The 24,542-nt window shown below is 50.4% G+C and overlaps 1 protein-coding gene across 4 annotated transcripts in view; it reads right to left on the bottom strand.

The window, feature by feature from the left end:
* The window catches only part of Ccdc149 (coiled-coil domain containing 149), a 91,558-nt gene that overhangs the window by 9,282 nt on the left and 57,734 nt on the right, over positions 1-24,542 (bottom strand). For 3 of the 4 annotated variants that reach the window (XM_026403760.2, XM_026403769.2, XM_026403786.2), the window contains 8 exons: positions 23,443-23,559; positions 22,657-22,829; positions 21,954-22,026; positions 20,566-20,650; positions 17,269-17,413; positions 9,607-9,683; positions 8,081-8,113; positions 3,671-3,787 (listed from right to left, as the gene is read on the bottom strand). In XM_026403760.2, coding sequence (XP_026259545.2) covers positions 3,671-3,787; positions 8,081-8,113; positions 9,607-9,683; positions 17,269-17,413; positions 20,566-20,650; positions 21,954-22,026; positions 22,657-22,829; positions 23,443-23,559 — 820 coding nt within the window. The remainder of the gene's footprint in view (positions 1-3,670; positions 3,788-8,080; positions 8,114-9,606; positions 9,684-17,268; positions 17,414-20,565; positions 20,651-21,953; positions 22,027-22,656; positions 22,830-23,442; positions 23,560-24,542) is intronic. The other variant, XM_026403777.2, reaches the window with a different exon arrangement.

Below are 24,542 nucleotides of genomic sequence, written 5' to 3'. Positions count from 1 at the left end.
ACCCCACGTGCATCTCCCTTAACTCCTGCACCCCAACCCCACCCTCCTGCAAGGCCAGCCCTTTCTGGTGCACCACCCGGTCCCCTGCCTTTGCTACGGTGGTCGATTCTTCCAGGACTGTCATTCCTTTTTATATCCCCATGATACACCTCAAGGGTCAGTCCCAATGCCACCTCCCACATGAAGCCCATCTGGTTCACTCTGCCACAGGTCACATTCCCAGTGCCTGACTTCCCATAAGGCCACACTCCTCCCACCAATCTGCTACCTCAAAGTACCTTAAGTATGAATTCTAGCCTGATTAAAATTCTTTAACTTTATCCGTGTTCTACTGTGGGGACTCAATAAATAGTTTATTAAATAGTTTGGATATATGGGCTGGTACATGAATGCATGAATAAGTGAATATATTAGCACACATTTTTAAATGCCATGCATTAATATATGAAAATTAATCCTTGAATTTATATTCTTCATTGCAAGTTGTATTCAATTCAGATTGCTACCCTAAAAGTTCTTAAAATGGTACTTTCTGGGGAAAAAAAGAGATTTATCCTAATTCACACAAACATTTAGCTACACCTAAGGTAGCTCAAGGAGCAATCATATACATTTCATACTAACAAATGGAAATTTTTATGGTGGTTGCAGAGGGGACATGAGAAACAGGGAGTCAAAGGAGCAAGTCTGCAGTGGAGTCGGGGAGCTTGATTCAGAAGGAGTAAATGATGGTGCCTTCTGCAGCTAAATTTTTCACCAATGTGAGATGAATAAACTCTTCTGGAAATTACTCTTATGAAATTACTTCTTCCAGGACACTTAACACTATATTCTGCTCTCCCTGAAAAATTAATTAACCTCACTCCTAACACCCTAGCCCTGCGCCATTTGCAGAGTGTTCTTACCATGATTCAGGTTGATCTTCTCTGTCTCATTCACCTCGCAGGGAACAAAGTCTAAAAGACACAGGGCCTTTTGGTCACTCGTATTTTGCTTCCTGCCATTTCTTTAGATGACATTCTGCTCATGTCCAAATATATGAATCTTTTTTAAAAATGGCAAACCTCTGAGATGACCAGAGAGACATTTTTAACCTTTTTGCAGGGGAATGGGTGCGGTAGAGGGGACATGACAGTCACCATTCTCGTTCTAGGTTAAAACAGCCGCAGTAAGGGGATGCACAAACAGGCTGCAGTTCTTGTTTGGTCCTATTTATTTTTTTCTGAGAAAGGCTATGTTTCCAGAATCAGGATGATAAAGACAAAGGGGCCAGGCCCTGGCATTGGATTATGGGTCAACAGTGGGATTCACCAACACAGCCCCTATTTACCTAAAAAATATCCCAAAAGTGTTCTATACTCAAGTCATCATCAGGACAAGTGAAAAGTTCCTGAAAATGTCATGGCTGTTGCTCTGTCCCTGAGACTTCTGGTTACTTGCTGTGGTGGCAAAATCCCCCTTTAACTCTGGGATTCTGGAACGTTAACTCTTAAGCTGTGGGGTTTGTATTCTTCCTTCCAGAACAGCATTGCCATTTGCATAAGAGATTTCTGAAGCAGCCAAGAGTAGGAAAATATTATTGCAAATAATAGCAATTTTCTGTGCCGTTTTAGCAAACAGAATTAATATCATTAATACTTATTCATAACAATACACATCTCAATAATGATAAGGCCGTTGACTGACAGAGATGCCTCATGACACAAATAGTGTGGAAAGAAAAGTGCTTTTTCTTCTTTAAAGATGAAAAACACCAGTTTTGCTTTATAGAAATGATTGCTAGACCCCTAAATGCGTTCTGCCTCTTTGGCCCAAAGGGGACATTTGTCTGCCTTTGTTCACTGGTCTCTGCTGGGCTTTGTGCTCCTGAGTGGGCGCTGCTTTGGGTTGGAATTAATCAGGGCTGCAGCAGCGGTGTGGCCATCCCAGATGCTGACAGCCACTCCAAAATGCCTCCTTGCCTCCCCCAGTGCCGGTGAGGACGGGGTGGGAACAATGAGAGCTGATGATGGAACTCTGGAAACTATCATTTTGAATCAGTCCAATACTTAAGGATGCCCTTGTGAAAATCAAGCCAGGTTCATGCTCCAGTTCAGTGCAGCAGGCCCAGCCCCAGGCCAGCCCCCGGGCTCAGCACACCCAGAGCAGACAGGACTTCTGCACTGGCTGCCGCGATGGGATGACCACCAGCCAAGACACGAGGGGGAGTGTGTGACGGGCTACCCTTGTAAACAGCCACGTGCTACAGATTGGAAAGTACCAACCTTGCTCTCTGTCAGTGTGGAACCTACCAGAGTTGGGGGTTTTCTCTAGGAACTCCCCCACAAGTACTTGGGGAGCCTTTTAGTTGAAATCCCGGAAACGGCCTGGCTTCTACTTTACCCCCCTACATGAGTGTTTTGAACAGGTTCTGACCCAGCTCAGAGCAGCAGAACCACCTATCTGACCCAAAGACTCCTGGTAAGTAATACACTGTTGATTCTTCAAATTGTGCACAATCATAGCTAACTTGTTAGTCCACTGGATAAAAGTTCAGGTGACCATAAGGTGAGAAAGGTGGGCGAGGCCAGGTACAGAGCTGAGATTTTAGGCAGAAGACAGTTGAGCACTGCGCAGGGTTTTACAGACACGATGGAAAACCAGCTGGCAGCTTTATCCTGCTGTGGGAGGCAGAAAATCCAGGAGGGGGTTGCCAACGTGGCCAGGGGACCTGAACCAAGCCAGCGGTGGGAGGGCCCCAGGGGCAGGACATTACAGAAGGAGTTCTGTGACAGACAAGGCGGAGAAGGAAGGAGGCGGACTCCACCATGTTAAGTCTGAGTAGTTGAGAGGGTATGAAAAGGAGGAGGAAGCAGGAAGAGAGATTCAGTGGGAAAGCCAGGCCCTGGAAAATATGGGGTTGTAACTGCAGGAGGAAACCAGTGGGGGGGGCGCTTTGAGAATATTCTTATGGAGTTGATGATTGAAGGTATGACTCTGAGCAAGAGAAGATGGAGAAGAAATGCAGATGTTTAAGGAAAGAACCTTGATAGTCGCATTTGGGGAATATCAGTTATCTACTGCTGTGTAACAAATCATTCCAGAACCTACCAGCTTAAGACCCAGGAGTCTGGGAACAGGTTAGTGTGGTGGTTCTGACTAGTGGTCACTTGTGAGGTTCCACTAAAGTGCTGACCAGGACTATCATCACCTGAAGGCTTGACTGGAGCTGGGGAACCTGCTTCCCAGATGGCACACTCACACGGAGGCTGGCCGCAAGCCTCAATTCCACACCCTGTGAAGCCCATGTGGGCGGCTTGAGGAGCCACCTGACCTGGTGCCAGCTTCCTCCAGAGTGAAAGATCAAGACAGAGAGAGCAAGGCACAAGCCTCATGTCTTCTATGACCCAGCCTCAAAATTCACATCCCACCACTTCCACAGCACTCTGTTGACAACCAGCCCCAGTACAGTGTGAGAGGGGACTACACCAGGGGGAATGCCCAGGGGTAGGGATCCCGTGGTGCCATCTTAGAAGCTGGCTACCACACTGAGGGGACCTCCCAACAAGATGAACCCAGGTAAATGTGAGGAAGGTCGTGACTGTCCACAGAGCTGCCAGAGGGAAAGGGACTGGCGTCCACTGAGGTAGACACGGGTCAGGCAAAGGCAGAGAAACCCTGGTGTGCTTACCATCCTTGGGATTCACTCTGGTCTCTGTGGGCTGGTCGACAAACTTCAGCAGGGGGGATCTCGACCTCTGTGTGGTGGGAAGAGCAGGGTCGCTGAACAGTAGGGTGTCCTTGCCTCCTGTCACAGAGAAGGGGAAAGCAGACATACTATGTCACCAGTGGGACTGGGTCACACTTACTCCCCTGTGATTACCTGGCTGTTTGGGTCAGGAATCCTCTTTAATCCTAGGTAATCCCGAGGGGAGAGGCCAGCTGCTCCTTGTCTACACGAGGATGGAGCCCTGAGCTCTAGGGCCAGATGCGTATGACCCTGCTCAGGAATGGCCAACAAAAGCCACCAGTAAAGGCAGCCTGGGTGCACCAATACCAAGTGGCTGGGGGAGACGATGGCCATAAAACAGTAGCAGAGGGCTGAGGTGAGCAGGCGTGGGAACTAGACCATACGGTTTGTGCCACATCAGAAGGACCCCCTGACCTCTCTGGGCCTAACATCTCTCATCTGTCAAATGAGGAAGGAATTACCGCCCCCCCCCCACTCCACCCCTGGCATCTTTGGATGGTTGTGAAGATGAAATGAACTGATCAATGAAAAGCGTTTGGGTGTCCAGTAAATGGTCAGCAAATGTCACCTGCTGGAACACTTAGTTGGGCCACACATACTGTGATTTAATTCCACTTGGTCATTTAGATGGACCGATCACTCTGTCCTAGCGGGCTGTATCAAGTCCTCCACCTCATCCCACCTGAGCTTCCAGGTGGATTTTGCAGTCCCATTCAGCCAAAGCCCTTACCTGTGAGGATGGAACCCTTAATGGATAGGGAAAGTTTGGAGCAAAGAGGAGGAGGAAAGGAGCCAGTCCAACTCTAGAGGACACGGCAAGCTTCAAAGGTGAGCGGCAGGGAAGAGTGGCTTTGAACATGAGCGTGATGAGCAGGAACGGACACCACACATGTGGACAGGAGGTGAGGCCACCCCAGGGGTCAGAGAGCCTTCCAGCCAGGAGGCAATGCCAAACTTTGGCCCATCAGGCCTTGGGATTCCTACTGCAAACGGAACCCTCAGCGCCCACGAATTCAGCCTGTTCTCCAACTTGAGTTCACATTCCAGCCCCACAGCAAAATGGCTGTGAGAACTTGGATGGTGACTCAAGTCCTCTGCTATAAATAGTGACATGGTGCCAACCTCGGGGACATCTTGGCACATTGCCTGCACATAATGAGTCTCACCTGTCTCACTCTGAGCAAGACCCTTGCTAAGGCTGTGTGAAGCCAACCTACTAAATGTCTCTGGGCTCAGATCAGAGGCTCTAAACTCTATGATCTTACCCAGGTTCAGGTTCACAGAGCACAGAACTACACCTGGCTAAGGAAAGTCTACTATCTTTGGAGAACCTTGGACAATTCCACCCTTGTGTCCTGGCTCCCCTGAACTTGTTCATGATTCCTTTTCTCCATTAGACCACGTCCTATTAACTTGTTTCCAAGACCATGCAAGAGAGTCTGGCACGTGGTGGGTGTTTGGTTGGTGTCTGACAGCGTCTGAATCAACGGCTGAGGTGTCCCTGGGAATCCTGCGGCTGGTGGTCTGTGTGCTGCTGCCACCCCACGTGGATGGAATGGGTGATTGGCCGCCATCTGAGAGTCATCCTAGAAGTGTAGAACCTGGTAGGAGCTGAACTTGATGTTCTGCATCCCTCATGTGGAAAAAAAATTCTAGAAATCTTCAGGACGTTAGTCTGGAGAGGTTTCCTAAAGGCAGCTGTTGATCTGCAGTTGGGATGTGAGGAGGCCTCAGATTGAGTCACTGCTCAATCAGGGATCCCAGCATGCTGCAAAGGGGCCATCAGGGAGCTCCTTGGTGGATTAATGGGGAACAGGCTCTGGTCACTATGAATGGGTAGCAGGTGTCTTGCGGTGGATGTCTTGTTTCCCTCCAGCAAGGCCACACCACCTGTCCACAGGTCAAGGTGAGACTGCGTGTCCAGACCCATGTTTCAGGAGACTGAAAACTGTCTAGCCTTCAGGGGGCTCCGTAAGGAACACACCCTGAGCCACTGCCTTCCTATGTCCCCTGTCTCGGTGGCCAAAGAATCAGAAGTCTAAGCAGAGGTGGGAGCTAGCTGTGGCTGAGTGACCAAGCCAGCCTCAGCCTTCTGCTCCAGAGGAATTCTTGAGGTGGGCTGTCCCCGTTGGCCCCACTCAGTCACAGGGTCATCATCCAGCCCACACAGCTCCTCCAAAACACTGGTACCAGCAACATCAAAGCTCTCCAAAAAAAAAAAAAAAAAAAAAGCACGTAGAGAGAGGAACAAGCCACTCCTCATCCATGCCCCATCCCAGAAGGGGTGGGGAAGAACTCTCACCCAGAGAGTTTCCATCATTCTTCTAAATGTCTGCAGGACTAAAACACCTTCCTTAGAAGGCTCTGTGTCCTCTTATTTCTAAATATCAAGTCCAGATCCCATTCATGCTGGCCAAGCTGGCCTCAAGTCTGATGGTCGGCTACCTTGTACTTCCATCTGGTCCTTAGGTCTAGAGGTGGAAGTCCACAAACTGGAGTCCACTAGTGTACACAGCCCTTCCACTCGGCTGTGTCTGAGCGTCTGGAAGCTGTACTGAGGCCTTCTGGCACAAAAGCCCTCCCCTGCTCCAAAATGTACCAAGTATTTTCTTTTCTTTTCTTTTTTAATATTTATTTTTAGTTATAGTTGGACACAATGTCTTTATTTTATTTTTATGTGGTGCTGAGGATCCAACCCAGTGCCTCATGCATGGTAGGCCAGCGCTCTACCTCTGAGCCCCAGCCCCAGCCCCTGTGTCAAGTATTTTCAAGCCACACGTTTCCTTACTCAGGCTGATGCCTGAAGTACAGAGGAGAAAAGCTCAAAGGCACTGCACTAGCGGGAGTTCCTGGCTTTCAGAGTATCTTTTGGAGCATGAACACATCCGGGAGCCACCCTCAGAGGCACCTGTGCACCATTCTTCTGCAGAGGTGGGACGAGGGCTGAGAGAGGAGCTGGAGGGCAGGAGCCTGGGGAGGTGATGGAGGGCCATTTCTTGCTGGGGGCACGGTCAGTGGGGTCCCCCTCTGGCTCCCTCAATAGCTCCACACCTTTCCCACCCATGGCAGATGCTCTAGAGTGTGGCAGAGGCTTTGCTACCCATGACTTCTCTCTGCAGGCTGTGACATTTATTGAACGTGTCCACCTCCCGCTGTCCACTTGTCACTGAGAGAGCAAGTGGGGAAGGAGAGGGCAGTTGATGAAAAGTCGCAGCGCAAAGTCCAGCAGTCAGTGCGTGGCGTGGTAGCGAGGGGCAAGCTCTCCACCGCCTGCAGGCTCTCTGAAGGGCTGTCACCGACACGACAGGCTGATGCTTGGGTTCAGCGCCACCTCTGTGGCCTTAGGTGTCAACTAATGTCCTTCCTGTTTCCTTATGTAACATGAGGGGATCTGACTAGGTCCGGAGAGGGGAGGATGTTCTCTCACACAGCAGCTCTGGCCGCTGCGGGCAACCGCTGGGGCCAGCCAGGCAGAGCCCGGTGCTCCATCAGCCATGTCTGCCACTGGAGTGGCACCCAGTGCTCGCCCTCCGTGACCCTGCTCTCGCCTGGCCTACCAGGGACTCCACCCATGGGTCTCTCACACACCAACTTCTTTGGAACCACGTACACTTTGTCCTCCTCTCTGTCTGAGCCATCCCTCTCGCTCCCTAACTGCAGGCTCCTGGAGGGGACGGTGGTGTGACCAGCACCCTGGAACAGCACCACATCCACAAAGCCTCTGCTCAGCAAGGTGTCAATGCATGGACGGCTGGCTTACTGAAGAGGACACCAACCCCTTCAAGGCACTGTCCAAAACGGAGCTGGTGATCTCTGGAACATGGGGCTTGGACACCAGCTGCCAAACACAGGGATCTGGGGAGTGGATGCGGAAGGGAAGAAATGGGGGAGGGGGAGGAGAATCCCTGCCTTTCTCCACCCTGCAGTAGTTCAAAAGGAGACACAGCGAGCCCGAGCCCGGGAGGGACTGTGGGGCCTTCAGTGGAGGGGGCTCCCCGCCCTGTGTCACCAGGGAGGGAAGACAGCATACCACGAAAATATCACAGCATCCTCCCCAGTGCACCAGGGAGATGCCACCACGTCACACAGCTGGGGATCTTTCTCTGTCCCCCCATTGGTATCCATGAGGAGGCAGGGACAAGAACAACCAGGCAGCGGCATAAAATCCACCCAGGTGGGTCCCTGAAACTGGCTCCACCCTCAATTATAACTAATTGATCTCTCTGTTCCCAAGGGCTGTTCCAGTCAGAAAGGAACACAGACAATGCATTGCTGCTTATTTACACTCAGGGATGATACACAGCATGGCTGGTGTTAGCCCCAAAGCCCATATTTCAAAAAGGAACATACTCCCGAGTCCCACGGAAACATTGTAGCTCAGGCCTTGGGCAGCAAAAAAGAGAGAGAGAAAAAAAGGAAAGAGACAACTGTTATTGCAAAATGGCCATTAAGTCCCCCCAGGACCAAACAACACCAGAGACAGAAAATTCTCTGCATTTGTTCACTTATTCAACTTCTATCTTTTTACATAAATTATAGAAATGAAATAGAGGGAAATTTCACTAAGTCATTTTGAGAAACAAACAAACAAACAAAAAACCAAACCCAAACCCCAGTACGTGCACAGAAACAGGAATCCGACTACACAAATAAATGGCGACTTTGCCTGAGTGTGTGGAATGCAGTGCCCTAGAAGAGAGGTCTGGCTTGGAAGATGAGGTCTAACAGCATCAAAGGGGCCGTGTGCAAGATGGGGCATTCGATCCCCAGGACGCACCTGCCACTAATTAGTTCTGTTAGGTCTTATGACACCAAGTTCAAGGAACCTCTGCTAGAATTTCCAATTTATGAGACGCACTTCCAGGCAACCGAAGGCAGCTGTTCAGATTCACATTTAAGAAAACTCGATGTCGTCCACCTCCCTGTGGCAATTTCCATTTGTCATACGTTACAGGGAAGTAGCCCAAATGAGTCAAGGGGAGAAGAGACGGGTTTGAACAGAAAGGGTAAGTAACTAAAAATACCCGCACAATGCTCCTTCCAGGGACAGAGGAGGTGGTGGGAAAGGATAAATATAAGTTTCTAAAGAGTATCAAGACAAGGGGGACTGCGGGGGGGGGTCTCCTGAAAGGGGTATTTTATCAAGATAAATGGGATAAATATAGCTAATTAAAGGGAGAAGTCAGAATTTCCTCTCGCATTGTACAACTGTGGGGAAGAAAATCTCAGGAAACTTGTTTTCCAGCCGTGTGGAAATGTGATGGGGAAGCAGGAGACGATGGTGGGGAAGGACGTTGGGGTTAGAAAAATTTGTTGGCCCTTCATTTTTGGCACAAATTAAGTTGGTGATTAAATTGCACAAATCTTTGTACAATCTTACATTCGATTTTACGGCTCATGATTAAATTGCACAAATCTTTGTAGAGTCTCACATTCATTTTAGGAGTGATGATTTCATTGAACAAATCTTTATATGATACAGAAAAAAAAAGAGAAACAATTCACTATATTCACAAAGATTAAGAGTGTGTGTGTCTCTGTGTGTGTGCTCGTGCGCTCGCTCGCGTGCACAGACATACACGACAGTTTCAGAATTCAGGTTAGCGAAACTTCAGTGCCCCACAGAGGAGACTTGAATATTTTTAGTGTTTTTCTGATTCTGTCCCCTCCCTTGATGGTTTCTCCATTTAAACACCAGTAGACTTTTCAACAATGCTCTCCAAATAAAAGGTCAGTTGCAAAGACAGAATCCTCTGTCATTTACGTGTAACTTAATCCTCTGCAAATTACGCGAGAGTTTCCTTTAAAACAGAACAAAATAAAACACTGAAAACCAAACAAACCCGCAGAGACCATTTCCATGAAGTCTCGCTTACCTGGAAGACTCCACAAACCAGAAACTTCCAGAGTTCTTAGTTTTTTCTCCAGCTCAGCCACACGATTCCCCAGGATTCTGGAAAAGGGGAGAAAGGGGCAGCAGACCAGTGAGTGACCCACCAGCTGTCAGCGCTGGGAAACCCACGAGTTCCCTAACAGAAAGGGCTGAGATTTAAGACCTGAGACGTGAGGCATGTGCACCTGGGTAAATAATGTTCTGTGGAAATAGAAAAAAAGTGAATGGTTCACGTGTATCCACAAACGCCAATCAAGAAAGTCCTCTGCTGCAAGGTGGATGCCTGGGAAACTATATGGAATTTCTATTTAAGAATTGTTCATTATTAAAGATGACCACCCTAAGTAGTGTCATACTTTGGTTTTTTTGAGGGTGGATTTGATTTTTGCAAACAACCAAGTCCAACAAATTACATGGCTGAACATACTGGGTCATGTTACTTTCGGGGTCAATGTACCTTCTTAGATTCTTCTTAGATGTCTTCCTTCTGTCCGTATTCCTGGTGCCTAGCACATTGCCCAGTGTAGGGAAAGTTCTAATAAATATATCTGATAAAAAAACACTTTTCTTGATGGTGTGGTGGTAAAAGCCTGTAATCCTAGTGACTCGGGAGGCTGAGACAAGAGGATTGAGAGTTCAAAGCCAGCCTCAGCAATGGCGAGGTGCTAAGCCACTCAGTGAGACCCTGTCTCTAAATAAAATACAAAATAGGGCTAGGGATGTGACTCTGCTTGAGTGTCCCTGAGTTCAGTCCCCAGTACCAAAAAAAAGAAAAAAAAAACCTTTTTTTTGTTTATGATTTGATAATATCTATGGTGAGTATAAAAACAAACATTTTGAAAGAGTTTTCAATAATTTTGTTGCTTTCAAGATGTCCACCATTCTGACTCCCTGGGCTCTGTAAGTTCTGGAATGAAAATTGGTGAAGGTCCCATTCTTCAGTAGGAAGCCACACTTTGACCTGTGCATGGTTAGACATCAACGTGGACATGCACTCCCTTCTTCACTTTATGCAAAACTAAATACAGCTGGGAAGTCACTTGATGGTTATCTAAAACGTCAACCACTTTCCTTTGGCCTGGAAATTGAAAACCAGTCTTCATTTTCTGGGGGGGGGGGGTCTTCCTGGCACTGCTGAGCTAAAGTGACATGGAGATGACTTTAACAGCAACATTTCAATTCCTTTCAGCAAGAGAAATCAGAACACCAGAATTATTCTCCCACCTCTCTTTAGATCCAGAGATAGCTGCACACACCCACGTACACACACGAACGTCGCGTGGATCCGTCTCTCCCTGCACATATAGCTGGCTTGGGATTATCCTGCTTCACCTGAGTTGACCTGAAGCCTCTTAATTAACATTCCCTTTGAGTTCACAGAAAACTCTGATGCTACTCTGTGTGGCTTTCTTCATCTGGGTACTTATGGCTTTTCTTGTCTTCTTTTCCTTATGTCTTAAAATTGTGCATCGTCTTTATCAATTACTTTCCATTTTCACTGCATTTATCAGGTCTATTCTGCTTTCATGCCCCTGACCCTTCCACAGACACTGTTCTTCCTAATCTCACTTTCAATATTTTGCTCAGACCTTCTGATTCGAGCTCTCTTTTCACAGATGACGGGTTTGAGATGCAATCATAATGGTTGGTGCTCAAGTGGACGCCTGTTTCTTAAGGAGATCAGATCGTGTGCTCCCAGCCGCCTCTGGGAAACAAAAGATAAGGCTTCCCCCTGCCTATGCTGAGGGGTGCCGTCCGGGCTGTGGGTGAAGGCCTGATGCACAGACATTAGCTAAGACTTTTACAGGTGTTTCTGGATAACACAGCCATTTCTCCCTGAAAGGACACAAAGGGAATTTGCTGGTGTCCCCAATAATCTATGTTCAGGGTCCCTGCCCAGGTCTCTCTGTGGAAGCTGCTTTCTTCTCTAACTTAACCATCATCTGCTGCAGGACTGGAGGTGGTAAAATGAACCCAGTAGAAGTTGTGGTGGGAGTAATAAATAGTAACAAGAACACCGTCAACACCAACGGCGAGTGCACTACCATTAACGAACAGCACTACGTTAACAGCCTCATTTTTCCTGAGTCCTTAGTATGAGGGGTTGCTTAGAGGATGTGCCTGACCCTTGGGGGGTTTCAGGACCAAGAACCCAGTGACATGCTGTAGCAAAGCAGCCGATAAGCAGGGGGAAGAGAGGGCTCTTCAAAGACTCAAAGACACAGTGACTCGACTCGAGGCAGAAACAGGCTTAAGAGAGGTGTTTTTTTTAGGGGGGAGGGACGGTAGGGAGATTTTCATGTGAAGCTCTTATTGGCTGAGGGTTCTTTAGGATAGCAGAGACTGTAGGTCACATCCTATAGCAGCCCAGGAAGACCCCAGAGACTCCAGGCTTCCCCTCGGCCTCTCCAGCATGGCTCCCCTGACCATGGCTCCCCTGACCATGGCTCCCCTGACCATGGCTCCCCTGACCATGGCTCCTCATGACCATGCTCCCCTGACCATGACTCCCCCTGACCATGGCTCCCCACGACCATGGCTCCCCTGACCATGGCTCCCCACGACCATGGCTCCCCTGACCATGGCTCCCCTGACCATGGCTCCCCTGACCATGGCTCCCCTGACCATGGCTCCCCTGACCATGGCTCCCCACGACCATGGCTCCCCTGACCATGGCTCCCCTGACCATGGCTCCCCTGACCATGGCTCCCCTGACCATGGCTCCCCTGACCATGGCTCCCCCTGACCATGGCTCCCCACGACCATGGCTCCCCACGACCATGGCTCCCCACGACCATGGCTCCCCTGACCATGGCTCCCCCTGACCATGGCTCCCCTGACCATGGCTCCCCTGACCATGGCTCCCCTGACCATGGCTCCCCACGACCATGGCTCCCCTGACCATGGCTCCCCACGACCATGGCTCCCCTGACCATGGCTCCCCCTGACCATGGCTCCCCTGACCATGGCTCCCCCTGTCCATGGCTCCCCCTGACCATGGCTCCCCTGACCATGGCTCCCCACGACCATGGCTCCCCTGACCATGGCTCCCCCTGACCATGGCTCCCCCTGACCATGGCTCCCCTGACCATGGCTCCCCCTGACCATGGCTCTTCACGACCATGGCTCCCCCTGACCATGGCTCCCCCTGACCATGGCTCCCCACGACCATGCTCCCCCTGACCATGGCTCCCCACGACCATGCTCCCCCTGACCATGGCTCCCCTGACCATGGCTCCCCCTGACCATGGCTCTTCACGACCATGGCTCCCCCTGACCATGGCTCCCCCTGACCATGGCTCCCCTGACCATGGCTCCCCCTGACCATGGCTCCCCACGACCATGCTCCCCCTGACCATGGCTCCCCCTGACCATGGCTCCCCCTGACCATGGCTCCCCCTGACCATGGCTCCCCCTGACCATGGCTCCCCCTGACCATGGCTCCCCCTGACCATGGCTCCCCCTGACCATGGCTCCCCTGACCATGGCTCCCCACGACCATGGCTCCCCCTGACCATGGCTCCCCCTGACCATGGCTCCCCTGACCATGGCTCCCCCTGACCATGGCTCTTCACGACCATGGCTCCCCCTGACCATGGCTCCCCCTGACCATGGCTCCCCACGACCATGCTCCCCCTGACCATGGCTCCCTATGACCATGGCTACCCATGACCATGGCTCCCCCTGACCATGGTCCCCCTGACCATGGCGTCATTGAGGGCAGGTTTGTGGAATCTGCAAAGACAACATTAACCATTAATGGAGGAACTGCCCACTCTGTGCCCCTCTCTGGACATCACAAAGGTGGGAACCCCCTGGGGAAGGCCTGGAGGGAGGCATCCTCAGCCCCTGAGGGGAGACCTGCAGCGGTGTCTGCACAACCTGGAGACACCCCATATCCCTGGTGGCCGTTTGAACCTCTGCTCTGACCCGTGACAGCCTCTAGCTGCTAGAAGATCTTCAATGACCAAGCCCCAGGGCAGGGGAAGGGGAACCGCTGGAGGGATAGCAGGAGAGGCGTGTTAATACTGTCCCCACCCCACCCCCTCATGCAAGGACATGGCTTCTGGGGAAGGGCAGGGGCACTAGCGGTACTGTTCAGTGGACAGGAGCAGTGACAACAGCCACTCTTACTAGCGCACCACCACCTGCTCCTTAGATCAACCAACCACACCTCAAACAAACTGCCCATTAACTGAATGTCAATCACTCCATGATGTTTACCAATGTGCTTCAGGATGGCTCCCATGGCACCTTCTCCCTGCAGAGGACAACTGTCAAGCCAAACCGGAAAACCAGAGGGGGGGCACACACTTCCAGAAAGGGGTCCCTCCGTCCTGCCCACAGGGCTCCACCCAACACAGCTCTCTGATCACTTCAGTGCAGAGGGCAAAATCACGTGGGATCACAGCAGACAGGCCAAATTCAGATTCTATTCTATCCTTAGCCCTTCATTTGTGATTAATTTCCTTACATGCCCCCAAATAAAACAATGAAAATATGAAACTTAAGACCGTCTAAGTATTAAAAAAGGCACATTAGGCACCTCATGGACTGATAGGAAGCATCTCTAAGATCTCTTCTTAAAGGGAGAAGGCATGACGCAGAGCAACGGAAACAAAACCTCTTTGTGGTGCACACTAGCTACCATTGTTCACCATTTTTCTATAAACACATGAATATTTATGTGTGTGGATATATGTGCATTTTGCATTTGCCTTTGTTATGTGTCCTTTGAAAGCATAAGAAATTAGGAACCGGCGTTTCTCCCAGGAAGGGGATTTGGGCAGCTGAGAGAAGTTTGGCGATCCATTGTTATTTAACCACGGATGGCTCAAAAATTAATAAAAAACAGTTAGACAGGCAAAGGTGCTTGAAGACCCACCAACATGGCCAAAGGAAAATGAGTCTCTCTTGGCAGAGGAGGAAGTGCTGGAACCTGGGGCTGTGGCTGCCTGGGTGTGGGCAAACGAATCTGCCAGAAGAAGCTGGAGTCCTCTGCAGAAGGGTCAGGCTGGTAGCCTTGAAAGGCCGACTCTGGCAGGCAGGGCACTCAGCCCAGCTTGACCGCGGTGGCTGAGCTGGGGCTCAGAACTCTGATTGGCAGGTGTTCCTGGGGGAGGGGTGCAGCGGGGGGTGGGGGTGGGGTACAGCTGGAGTCTGAGGTGTGAGGAGCAGGAAGGAGAAACCGTGAACCTAGCAACTGGAAACAGGGGACTGCCCTTGATGGGTTTGTGGGGACAAGGATCTGACAAGAGTCAGTGAGAGAGAATGAGAGGCAGAGAGACAGGGCACGAGCTCGTGGGGAGGGTGGTAACAACAGGAGACTGGGGTAGGAGACCCGGGGGCAGGGGGATGAGCAGAGGAAAAGCGAACGAGACCCCAGAGAAAGATCGAGCTGTCACCTTGGTACCCAAGGACGACGCGGTTCCAGATGGGCCTCTGATTAGAGGAGTCACAGTGCTGTCCACTCAGGAAACAGTGAGTGACCGTCAAAGAAAATGACAGCTGGGAGGCGGGTGAGCCAGGGTTCCCTCTCTTCCCGCACAGGACTCTCCTGGGGCTGGAACCCAGAGCCCTGACCTGCCTCCCACCAGCGCCCGGATCCCGCATTCCTGGTCGAGGTCCAGTGCCCTCCCAGGGAACTCCACCACAGGCCAGCTCCCGGGACACACTGGAGGGGTGGCCGGTGCAGAGCACCAGAGGCCTTCTTCACAACAGGCCCAGGGGAGTGGGATTCCTGGGAAGGCCCAGGTTGGGGAGAGGCTCTGGGGTCCAGGGTGAAAGGGCAGAGGGCCACCGGGGGAAGAAAGGTGAAGAGCCAGACAGAGGAGGCCAGGAGAGCACAGCCCCCAAAGCAAAGTGATGGTGTGGACCACAAGGTGACAGGTGGTGTGTGACGGGAGGAGGGGAGGCGGGGACACAGGCTGCAGGGTGGGGGCAGGTGGAGGGACTGACGTTGGGTGACCCCTGCTTGCTCAGCAAATGAGGAGCTAAGGCCAACTGCTGCCGCAGATCGGGGTCTGGAGGACCTGAGGGGGTTGGGAAGCACCCCAGAGCTCCCAGGAGGGGCTCAGTGGCAGGAGAACAGAGCAGGCTCACTGTGTGCTCCGGCTTCCTGAAGGGACTGGACAGACCTGTCAGGGTCCCACAGATTCCAACTCCTGTTGCTCCCTGGGAAGTGTTCCCAGGTCACATCAGGATGTTTCGTCCCTTGGCGAAGGTCTCATTTTGCAAGAATGTTGCAAAAGTCCGAGGGTCACCCCCGGAGACAGCCAGCAGTGTCCTGCTCTCTGCTTCCTTCGCACACATCTTAATCTCTTGCGCGGTCTTCCCTGGGCTTCACCTTCTCCTTTCTTGTTTTTACAATGGTCTTATTTATTTTCCACCTGCCGTGCCCCGCCCCCCCAGCAGCCTGCCTTTGCCAGCCCCCAGTGCTCGATGGATCCCTCCCCTTCTCCTTCCCCTTCTCGCTACTCCCTGCTGGGCTCCTCCACACTCCATTCTGGTTCTGAGTGCAGGTCTTGTGAGCAGGACCCAAAAACAGAATTTGCAGAGCTGTGTGCAAAATAAAAACGTGAGCCATGCCGATTAAAAAAAAAAAAAAAAGAGAATTTCAAGATGGTGACAGAGGAACAGAAGGGTCACGAGTCAGGCCCTTCTTAGCATAGGCTGCATGCCAGGAAGGGGGCCCTCCTAGGTTTTGAATATGCTCCCCAAAGTTCATATGTAGGAAATTAATCTGCATATTTATATGCTAGTGGTATCAGAGGTAGGGCCTCTGGAAAATTATTAGGACTAGATAAGGTCATGAGGGTGGGGACTTGTGACTACATTAGTGGCTTTATAATAGAGACCCAAGCTGGCATCCTTGCTCTGTCTCACCGTGTCATGTTATAATGCAGCAGGATGGCCCTCCCTGGGTGCCAGTTCTGTGTTCTTGGACTTACTGGTCTCCTGAACTATGAGAAATGTTTCTTTTTTTTTTTTCTATAAATTACCCAGTCTCAGGTATTCAATTACAGCAACAGAGAACAGACTAATGTGTGTGATATTTATTGCTTTAATTTATTGTTTTTCTTTACCATTCTCTGAACACTTTCGATTTTGCTCTGTCACTTCTAATTGTTACTCTAACCTACTGTAACTTGCTTGATTTTATATGACAAGAGGCAACGTGCTATAAAAACCAAACAAGACGTTCTATTTTATTTGTTGTTCCTTTTCACCATTTCTTTTGCTTATTTGGAAGAGTGACATGAGACTTCCTCACAGGTCCAGCTGCCTGCAGTTGATGGCTCCTGCCAGTCAGAGCCCCTCCAAGTCACACTGTGAGGGGCACTGAGTTCCCCCACCAAAAGAAGACCCAGAGGAGCAGTAGGTTAAGCCACCCAGGCAGAAATCACGAAATACACATTCCTCAGTGTGTGCCTCGGGGCAAGCTCAGCAAGCTACACCCAGCCTTAGGGCCCTGCTCAGCTCCAGCAGATGGCCCAGAGGCAGGCACAAAGCAGAGCACAGAAGCTTAACGCTTCCTCCTCCATTTGAGGGATGTCACCTTGAGCTTCTCCCTGGCTGCCCTTCATTTCTGGTCACCTGTCCCATCTCTTCCCTCCCAGCCCCACCCCAGGGCCCTGCCACCTACTTGTTGGTCTGCCTCTGGTGCTGGATGACCATGTTTTTCTCGTGGATCGTCTCCAACAGGGCGGTTGCCAGAGATTTCAGGTCAGAAATGGACTGCGGAGTAGCGGGGAGACTGCACCCGTGGTCCTCGGAGAGCAGGTCTTGAACTAGGTAGGGCATGAAATGGACAACTCGGAGTAAATTCTTCGAGAACGCTGGACTGCACACCCAGGTCAACCCCTCCTGGAGAACGGAAGGTTCCCAGCTTTGAACTGCTGCTCTACTGCACCGAAGGTTCACCTCGATTGTCAAGAGTAAAACAACATAAAACCCATGGTGATAATGGACTTTCATCTGCAATTTGAAAGAAGATAATACTATTTGCATTTACCTAGTATGTTAGACACTTTCAGGCTAACTCACTGAGATCTAAAATTGAAAAAAAAGGTAATATGCATTTCCATTTCGTGGACAGGAAAGCAAGGTACAGATGGGTTAGACACATTGGCTAAAGGTCACACCGCCACACACATGACAACGACCCCTACCCCTGAGCTCCTTGTTTGAACTCGGATAGTGCGATACCCCTGGCAGGTGGTCAGATAATGCAGGAGGTGATTTGGATCGCAAAAGAGTGTTTTGTGTGTGTTTGGGTGGCTACATGGCTATTTGAAAGTACTGTAGGAAAGAAAATAAGTGGCATAACAACTGAGTGATTTTACCAATCACAGATGCTACTACAGAAGACAAGCCCAAGTGGAACGAGTCACGTTAAACTGCTTCAAAGAAAAATATTCAGCCAATGATAGCATAAAGTGGTCCAAAGATACGGTGAGGAACTGCACAGCAGACTGCAAGAGCCCGAGTGCCGGGGAAGAGATGGCCACAGACGCGCTGCTCCTGGATGCTCCTTGCTCCACTAAACGCCAAGCCACGCACATGGCCAAGTTCAGCATGAAGCCAAGCCCCACACAGGCCAGTGTGCCTGCAGGGTTCCGACCCCCATGAAGGGGCCCATCTCTTCTGCACCCCTGCCCTGGATGAGGAGTCCCTGTTGACAAATTCCCAGGTGCCTATAAATGTCTCTGATAGGAAATGCTCTTGCTTTTTGTGTCAGCTGCAGAAGTGTCTGTTGAAAAAAATCATTTCTGATTTGTCTCCACGCCAGTTACCACTATATAATGGGAGATCCCAGGTATGGGATGATTAGTTTAGCAAAAAAGTAGGCCCACTGCTTCCTTTATGGCAAAGATCATACTTGTGTTAATACAATAAAGATTTCATTAGCATCTCTGGCAACAAAACACCCCAATGAATAACACGTGAATATCATCCGCTAAACTTTCTACGACTTTTTCATAGGGATGTGCTAAAACTCTGCTTCCCCATTTATGTTGGGCTGGGCTCAAAGTGACTTAAATGTCAGAAACCACGAGCCCCTCCCACAACATGGACCTGATCTACACGTGGAACTCTGTCTCTGCTACCCTAGGGTCATTGAGAGGCTTCTGCATACCGGTCCTTTCTTACTCTGAGTGTCTATTCTTCAAGTTTGGTTTGCACATTTTGGGGGGCGGGGTACTGGGGATTGAACACAGGTTCACTACCACTGAGGTGCACCCCTGGCATTTATTTGTTTATTTAATTTTGAGACAGGGTCTCACCAAGTTGCTTAGGGCCTCACTAAGTTGCTGAGGCTGGCTTGAACTTACAATCCTCCTGCCTCAGCCTCCTAAGTCACTGGGATCATAGGCGTGTGCCATGGAGCCTGGATTGGAGGTTTTGCATCTTGCATTATCCCACCCTTATTTTTAGAAAGGGTAGTTAAACAGAGATGATGTAAAACAAGGACACTGGATCTCCTTCCAGATAGAAGAAACAATATAAATCTCTCATTATGTATCTTTGAATACTGTTCCTATGTGACTGTATGTAAATCTATGTGATAATATGTAACTATATGTAAATATATGTGACTATATGTAAATAAACATACAATTTTTTTCCTTCAAAAATGGGGAAAAGTCTTGATTTTTCTACTTAACGATATTCTACAACATTAACATCCCCTAAAACATAAAACTTAATGGCTGTTTTAGTAGTCCATATAACGATATTTGCTAATTTATTTAACTACTGTTTGATATTTGATGTTTACAATTTTTTTTTATAACTAGTGAAGAACTTTCTTGCAACAAATGTTTGCATGTGTCTGTGATTATTTCTTGCTGGTTCAAAGGGGGATCCGTTTTGGCTTTTCACAGTGCTTTGCTGTAGATGTATAGGCTTTGATTATGGATGCCAAAGATCACTGTTGATAAGCTTTTCATGGGGGTTTTCTGGAAGGGTTGAGTCAGACTTAGAGATCTGTCACTGTGTGAGGGGTGGCTGGTGACGCCATCAAGGACCACACTGGGAACCCACACTCAAGGCCAGGTTGCTATTTATGATAGCCGGAGCTGTGCAGATGGGCTACTGCATGTTTGTAGAGAATATCATTGTTTTCTTCTAAAAAACATTCTAGGGTGTTCTTCCCCCATGAAGTGGACAAACAGAAGTTGCCTGGTGCAGAGCCCTGGCTGCTGGGAGCTGGAGACCTGGCACATCTGTTTCAGCCACTGTGGCTCTGATCGGGATGGCCACATGTAGGGATGGTGGGCACCGTCAACGGCCCAGAGTGGGCCACTGAGCACGCGCCACTGGAGGCTTATGTTTAGAACTGAATTCCAAATATTGAGTGTCAGACGCAAGCTCTCTGCTATTTATTCCCCTGGACTGTTCCTGGAAAATCATTATTTTTCATAGGAATCGACGAGAAGGAGGAACAAAATTGCAATCAATATGTGCTGCTTTGAAAGAAGCACATGTTCCAAGATAGAACAACTTCAGCAGCTACGGGCTTTCCATTCTGATCGCAGAGGCCAGGAAAGGAGACGCTCCAGGAGGTTCAAGCACATCTTGGAGACAGGTGCTTGGCTGTGATGAGGGGAGGAAAAGCCTCCCTAAAGGCAGAGCGCCGTGTGGGGCACAGGTATCAGGAAGACCTCTAGAGCAGTGGTTCTCAAAGTGGGGCCCCAAGGTAGCTGCAGTGCCACCTGGGAACATAGGTATTCTCAGGCCCCCTCCCCAGACCTACTGAACCTCTGGGTGGGCCTGGCACTCTGTGTTAACAAGAACTGCGGGGGAACCTGATGCAGGTAGGGGTTTGGGAACCGCTGCTCTTGGGGTGGCCTTGTTTTCTAGTCCACGTCTATCACGTGGACCCGAGCTCCAGCGTGCCACATTCGTAAGTTGTCCCACCCGGGGCACGAGGTCCTACCTTGCTTCGCAGACAGGACTCCAGTCAGAGCGCTGCTGCTGGATTTGCCCTGGCCCTTTGAGTTTTTCCGTCTCTCAAGAGCGTTCTAGAGCAGTATGGGGAGAAAACAAAACCTTGGTCAGGAAACTCAATGAAGGAAAACACAGGAGAGGCATTTCCCCTTGGCACACGAGGGCCCCCTGCATGCTCCGAATGCCAGCCTAAAACACAGAATTCTCAGTCCTCGCCAAAGAGTTATGATTTTATGGATCCAGTAAAGAGTTTTTTAAAAAGTTGCCCCCTACATTCAAAAGGTGCTCACTGCATACTCATTAAATTAGATTAAATCTGAAACAAGAACACAGTCTATCGTGCTTATGTTATGGAAATCCCTTTTAAAGAGACATGAAACAGAATAAGTTTATTTTCATGCAGCAAAGGTGCTCTCTGCAAGGATCTGGGCCCTGGGTTGGAAAGAGAGCCACAGTTGATTAGTGATGTCTGCCCTGGACAAAGGTTAAAGCAGTGCATCCGTGCCACCTGCGCGTCCTTCTTAAAACAGACTCTTGCATTAAAATTCATGTGCAATATATAATCAGGGCTTGGCACATAGAAAAGAATAAATGTTAAATAAATGCATCCACACATTTTTTAAAATCATGCATTAAAAGATGCATATTTCTCTGGCTGCACGTGTTTGTATAGATCCGTGTAAACCTAAGTGTGGCCCCACAGAATGGAGCAGCTTGGCGATCTCTGCGAACAAAAGCTAAAGCCAACCACCAGGACCATGAGTGGGCTCTCCCAAACATGTAGATGGCTGCAGCACTTCACCCTCAGGAAGAGAAATCAATCTATTTTCAAAGCAGAGAAACCCAGGAGATTTTTCTAATTATAACACTTAGAACCAACATCTGCAGAAATAGATATTATCAAACTAATGGTGCTAGAATTAGACTAAATAACGATGGGGAGAATTTAGACCTTCCGTCTTTTCACTGTGACGTGAACATGGTCGTTGGACTGCGATTTCTCCCCCCGTTGTTCCTCCGTCCCTTGGAGATCATTTTCTTATGGCTGATTATGAGGCAAATAGCATCTAACGACAGGGGATATTACAAGAAAATAGGCAGGAGCCCTAATTTCATATGGACTGGGGCCAAGAGTACAAATTACCGGATTTGGGGGTTCAGTGTTCGCTGACAAGACTTCAGCAACAGAGGGGCTCTGGCAGACACCACTTTGGTGGCCTTTGCTGTTTGGAGGTTGTTGCTGGTTATCCTAGGAAAGCGCTCCTCCAGGTAGAGCTCCCCCCAGGTAAAGCTCTATGCCTGCAGCTCCTGAGAGGGATTAAAACGGGTGACCTTCAGGGGTCAACAGCAGACCGCAGGGTCGTCGTGATTCAGTACCTTGTATTTGGCAATGTTGGATTTCAGGAGGTTCACCTCTTCGTGGAGCTGCTTCAATCTCTCTTGAAGGTACCTGGAAAGGAACATCCACAGTCAGGATGTGTCTGGGGACCACGCCAAGCCCACACTAAAGCACAAGAGGAAACAGTGGCAATCACCTGCCAGCCCGGGCCACTTTGCACACCAGGCTCGCTCTCATCTCAGAAAGGAGAAAAACGTGCATCTTTGTGACCTTTTCTTAAGTGGATGCGATCAAGGTCAAACATGCCCAAATCACAGACACCCTGCTCTACGCAGGCCTGGCCAAGGTCCCCTCAGGGACAGGGCACAGTGTCCACAGAGTTCTCATTAAGAGGGCGCCTCTGGGGGGAAGGAGCGACACCAGGCCCCACGTGAAGTCAGACACACGCACACTCTGAAGTTGGCCTTGGGGGAGAGGAACACCTAAGGGAATTTCTCAATTTATTTTCTCATTCTCCTCCTTCCCCCTGACAGCAGTAACACGGAGCTCGGTGGCTCCTCACCCTCTGGCCCAACCGGGCGGGTGCGGGGAAGAGGGAGAGGGATGCGCAGGTGTGGGGCCTCTGACCTTTACCGCTAGTGTGTGACACTGGTGTCATTTTGAGGTTGTGACTTCCTTTCCGCTCTAAGGCAATTTTCTCAGATGCCTCGGGGGCTTCCCACTGGCCCCTGCGGCTCTTGCCTGTTTTCCATGCACAGAGCGTCCACGTCGATGATGCGGTTCTCGTGGCCACCCAGGATGTGGTTGAGCTCCTGGTTCAGCCGCTGCACCTTGTTCTGGTAGGAGGCCCGCTCGTCCTTCACGTCCTGGAGCTCGTCCACCGAGGCCTGCAGGTCCTGCTCCAGGGACTCAATCTGGAACCCAGGCCGGAGTCGCCCTCAGGACCCACCACCTTGGCCTGGCTTTGTGGCCGTCCCCGCCCTGGGCTTCCTGACCCACATGCCACAGGCAAGGCCCAGGGACACAGGCAGAAGCAGGGGCTGCCCTTCTGGCCGGCATCACTGTCCCTGAGACAACCGGGCAGGGCAGCCTGGAAGAGCAGAAGCAGGTCCCCCACCTGCAGCAGGCCCTCCGGCCTCAGCTCAGAGAGGCTGAGCTGGACACTGGCCACAGCTGCTCAGAACCACTTAGTAAGAGGGCAGAGCTGTCGGGGCCCTGGGCTGCTCCCTACCCAGGGCCCTGTACCATAGGAGATTCTGCCGAGAGAAGCCTTGCTCAGCATTTTAGTGAAAACTTGGCCAATTCTGTTCAGTTTTTCACATTTTCTCCCCTTGCGGTCTGTCCTGGGAAGGGGCAGAGTTGCCTGTGTTCAGAACAGAGGCGTTGAGCATCAGGGGCGTCCCCCCAGGAGCCAGAACCCAGAGCCCGGGAGCCTGGAGCAGCATGGAGGAGAGCCCAGCTGCTCTTCCCTGCACCGTGTCCCCCTGTGCCCACGCGTCCCCGGCCCTCACAGAGGCCAGCCCTCACCTGCTCCTTGGCCCGCTCCAGCTGCTGCACCAAATCTTCACGCTCGTGGGCTGCAAAGTGCCGTGCGCCAATCTCTTCGTCCCCAAGCCTCTGTTTGGCGATTGTCATCCTCAAGAGCTGCATTTCCACAGGATGGAGCAGGGGATGGAGAGAGACAGGTGGACAGACAGACAGACAAAGAAACAGAACAGGAATAAGTAAAGAAGGACAGCAGACTGAAACTTTGGATAGGAAATATGCTTTCAAGAAATATTGGGGGAATGGCTGGGTGTGGTGGCATACCTGTAATCTCAGAGGCTCGGGAGGCTGAGGTAGGAGGATGGTGAGATCAAAGTCAGCCTTAGCCAAAGTGAGGCCCTAAGCAACTCAGTGAGACCCTGTCTCTAAATAAAATACAAAACAGGGCAGGGGATGTGGCTCAGTGGTCAAGTGCTCCTGAGTTCAATCCCTGGTACCCAAAAGAAATACTGGGGGAAAAAGACAACTGCATGTCGATACGATGGATCCTTTAAAAATATTTATTTGTTTATTTTCTTATTTGTAGATTGTTACTTTATTTATTTATTTTTATGTGGTGCTGAGGATCGAACCCAGGGCCTCACACATGCTAGGTGAGAGAAGCCTTGCTCAGCATTTTAGCAAAAAACTTGGCCAATTAAGTTCAGTTTTTCACATTTTCACAGGATGAGCAGGGGATGGAGAGAGACAGACGGACAGACAGATGAAGAAACGCCGAGTCACAACTCCAGCCCCCTATGAGGGATTTCTCACCGCCTACGTGTGTGCAGACAGCACGAAGCCTGGCCTGGAGAGGGAAGGCGGATGCACCGCAGGGCAGATTCTGGGTCTCACTTAAAATCAGCAAAGATTCAAAGAGGAGGACCCCACGCTGCAGAGGACCCCCGGTGGTGAGCTCCCAGGCTCTCAGTGATCAGGAGCCCTAGAAATGTCCCTACCCAATGACGCGTACCTCCACTTGTGACCATCTGGGCTAAGAAGAACCCAGGTAGGGACTGGCTTTGGGGAGGAAGACAGGTCGACTGCAGGGCCATCCAGAGTCAGGGAGCCGGACACAGAGCCCACAGCAGAGGGTCAGCAAA

This window comes from Urocitellus parryii, chromosome 10, assembly GCF_045843805.1.
Source record: "Urocitellus parryii isolate mUroPar1 chromosome 10, mUroPar1.hap1, whole genome shotgun sequence".
Lineage (NCBI taxonomy): Eukaryota > Metazoa > Chordata > Mammalia > Rodentia > Sciuridae > Urocitellus > Urocitellus parryii.
The sequence above is the reverse complement of the archived record's forward strand: the minus strand, read 5'-3'. Positions and strand labels throughout refer to the sequence as shown.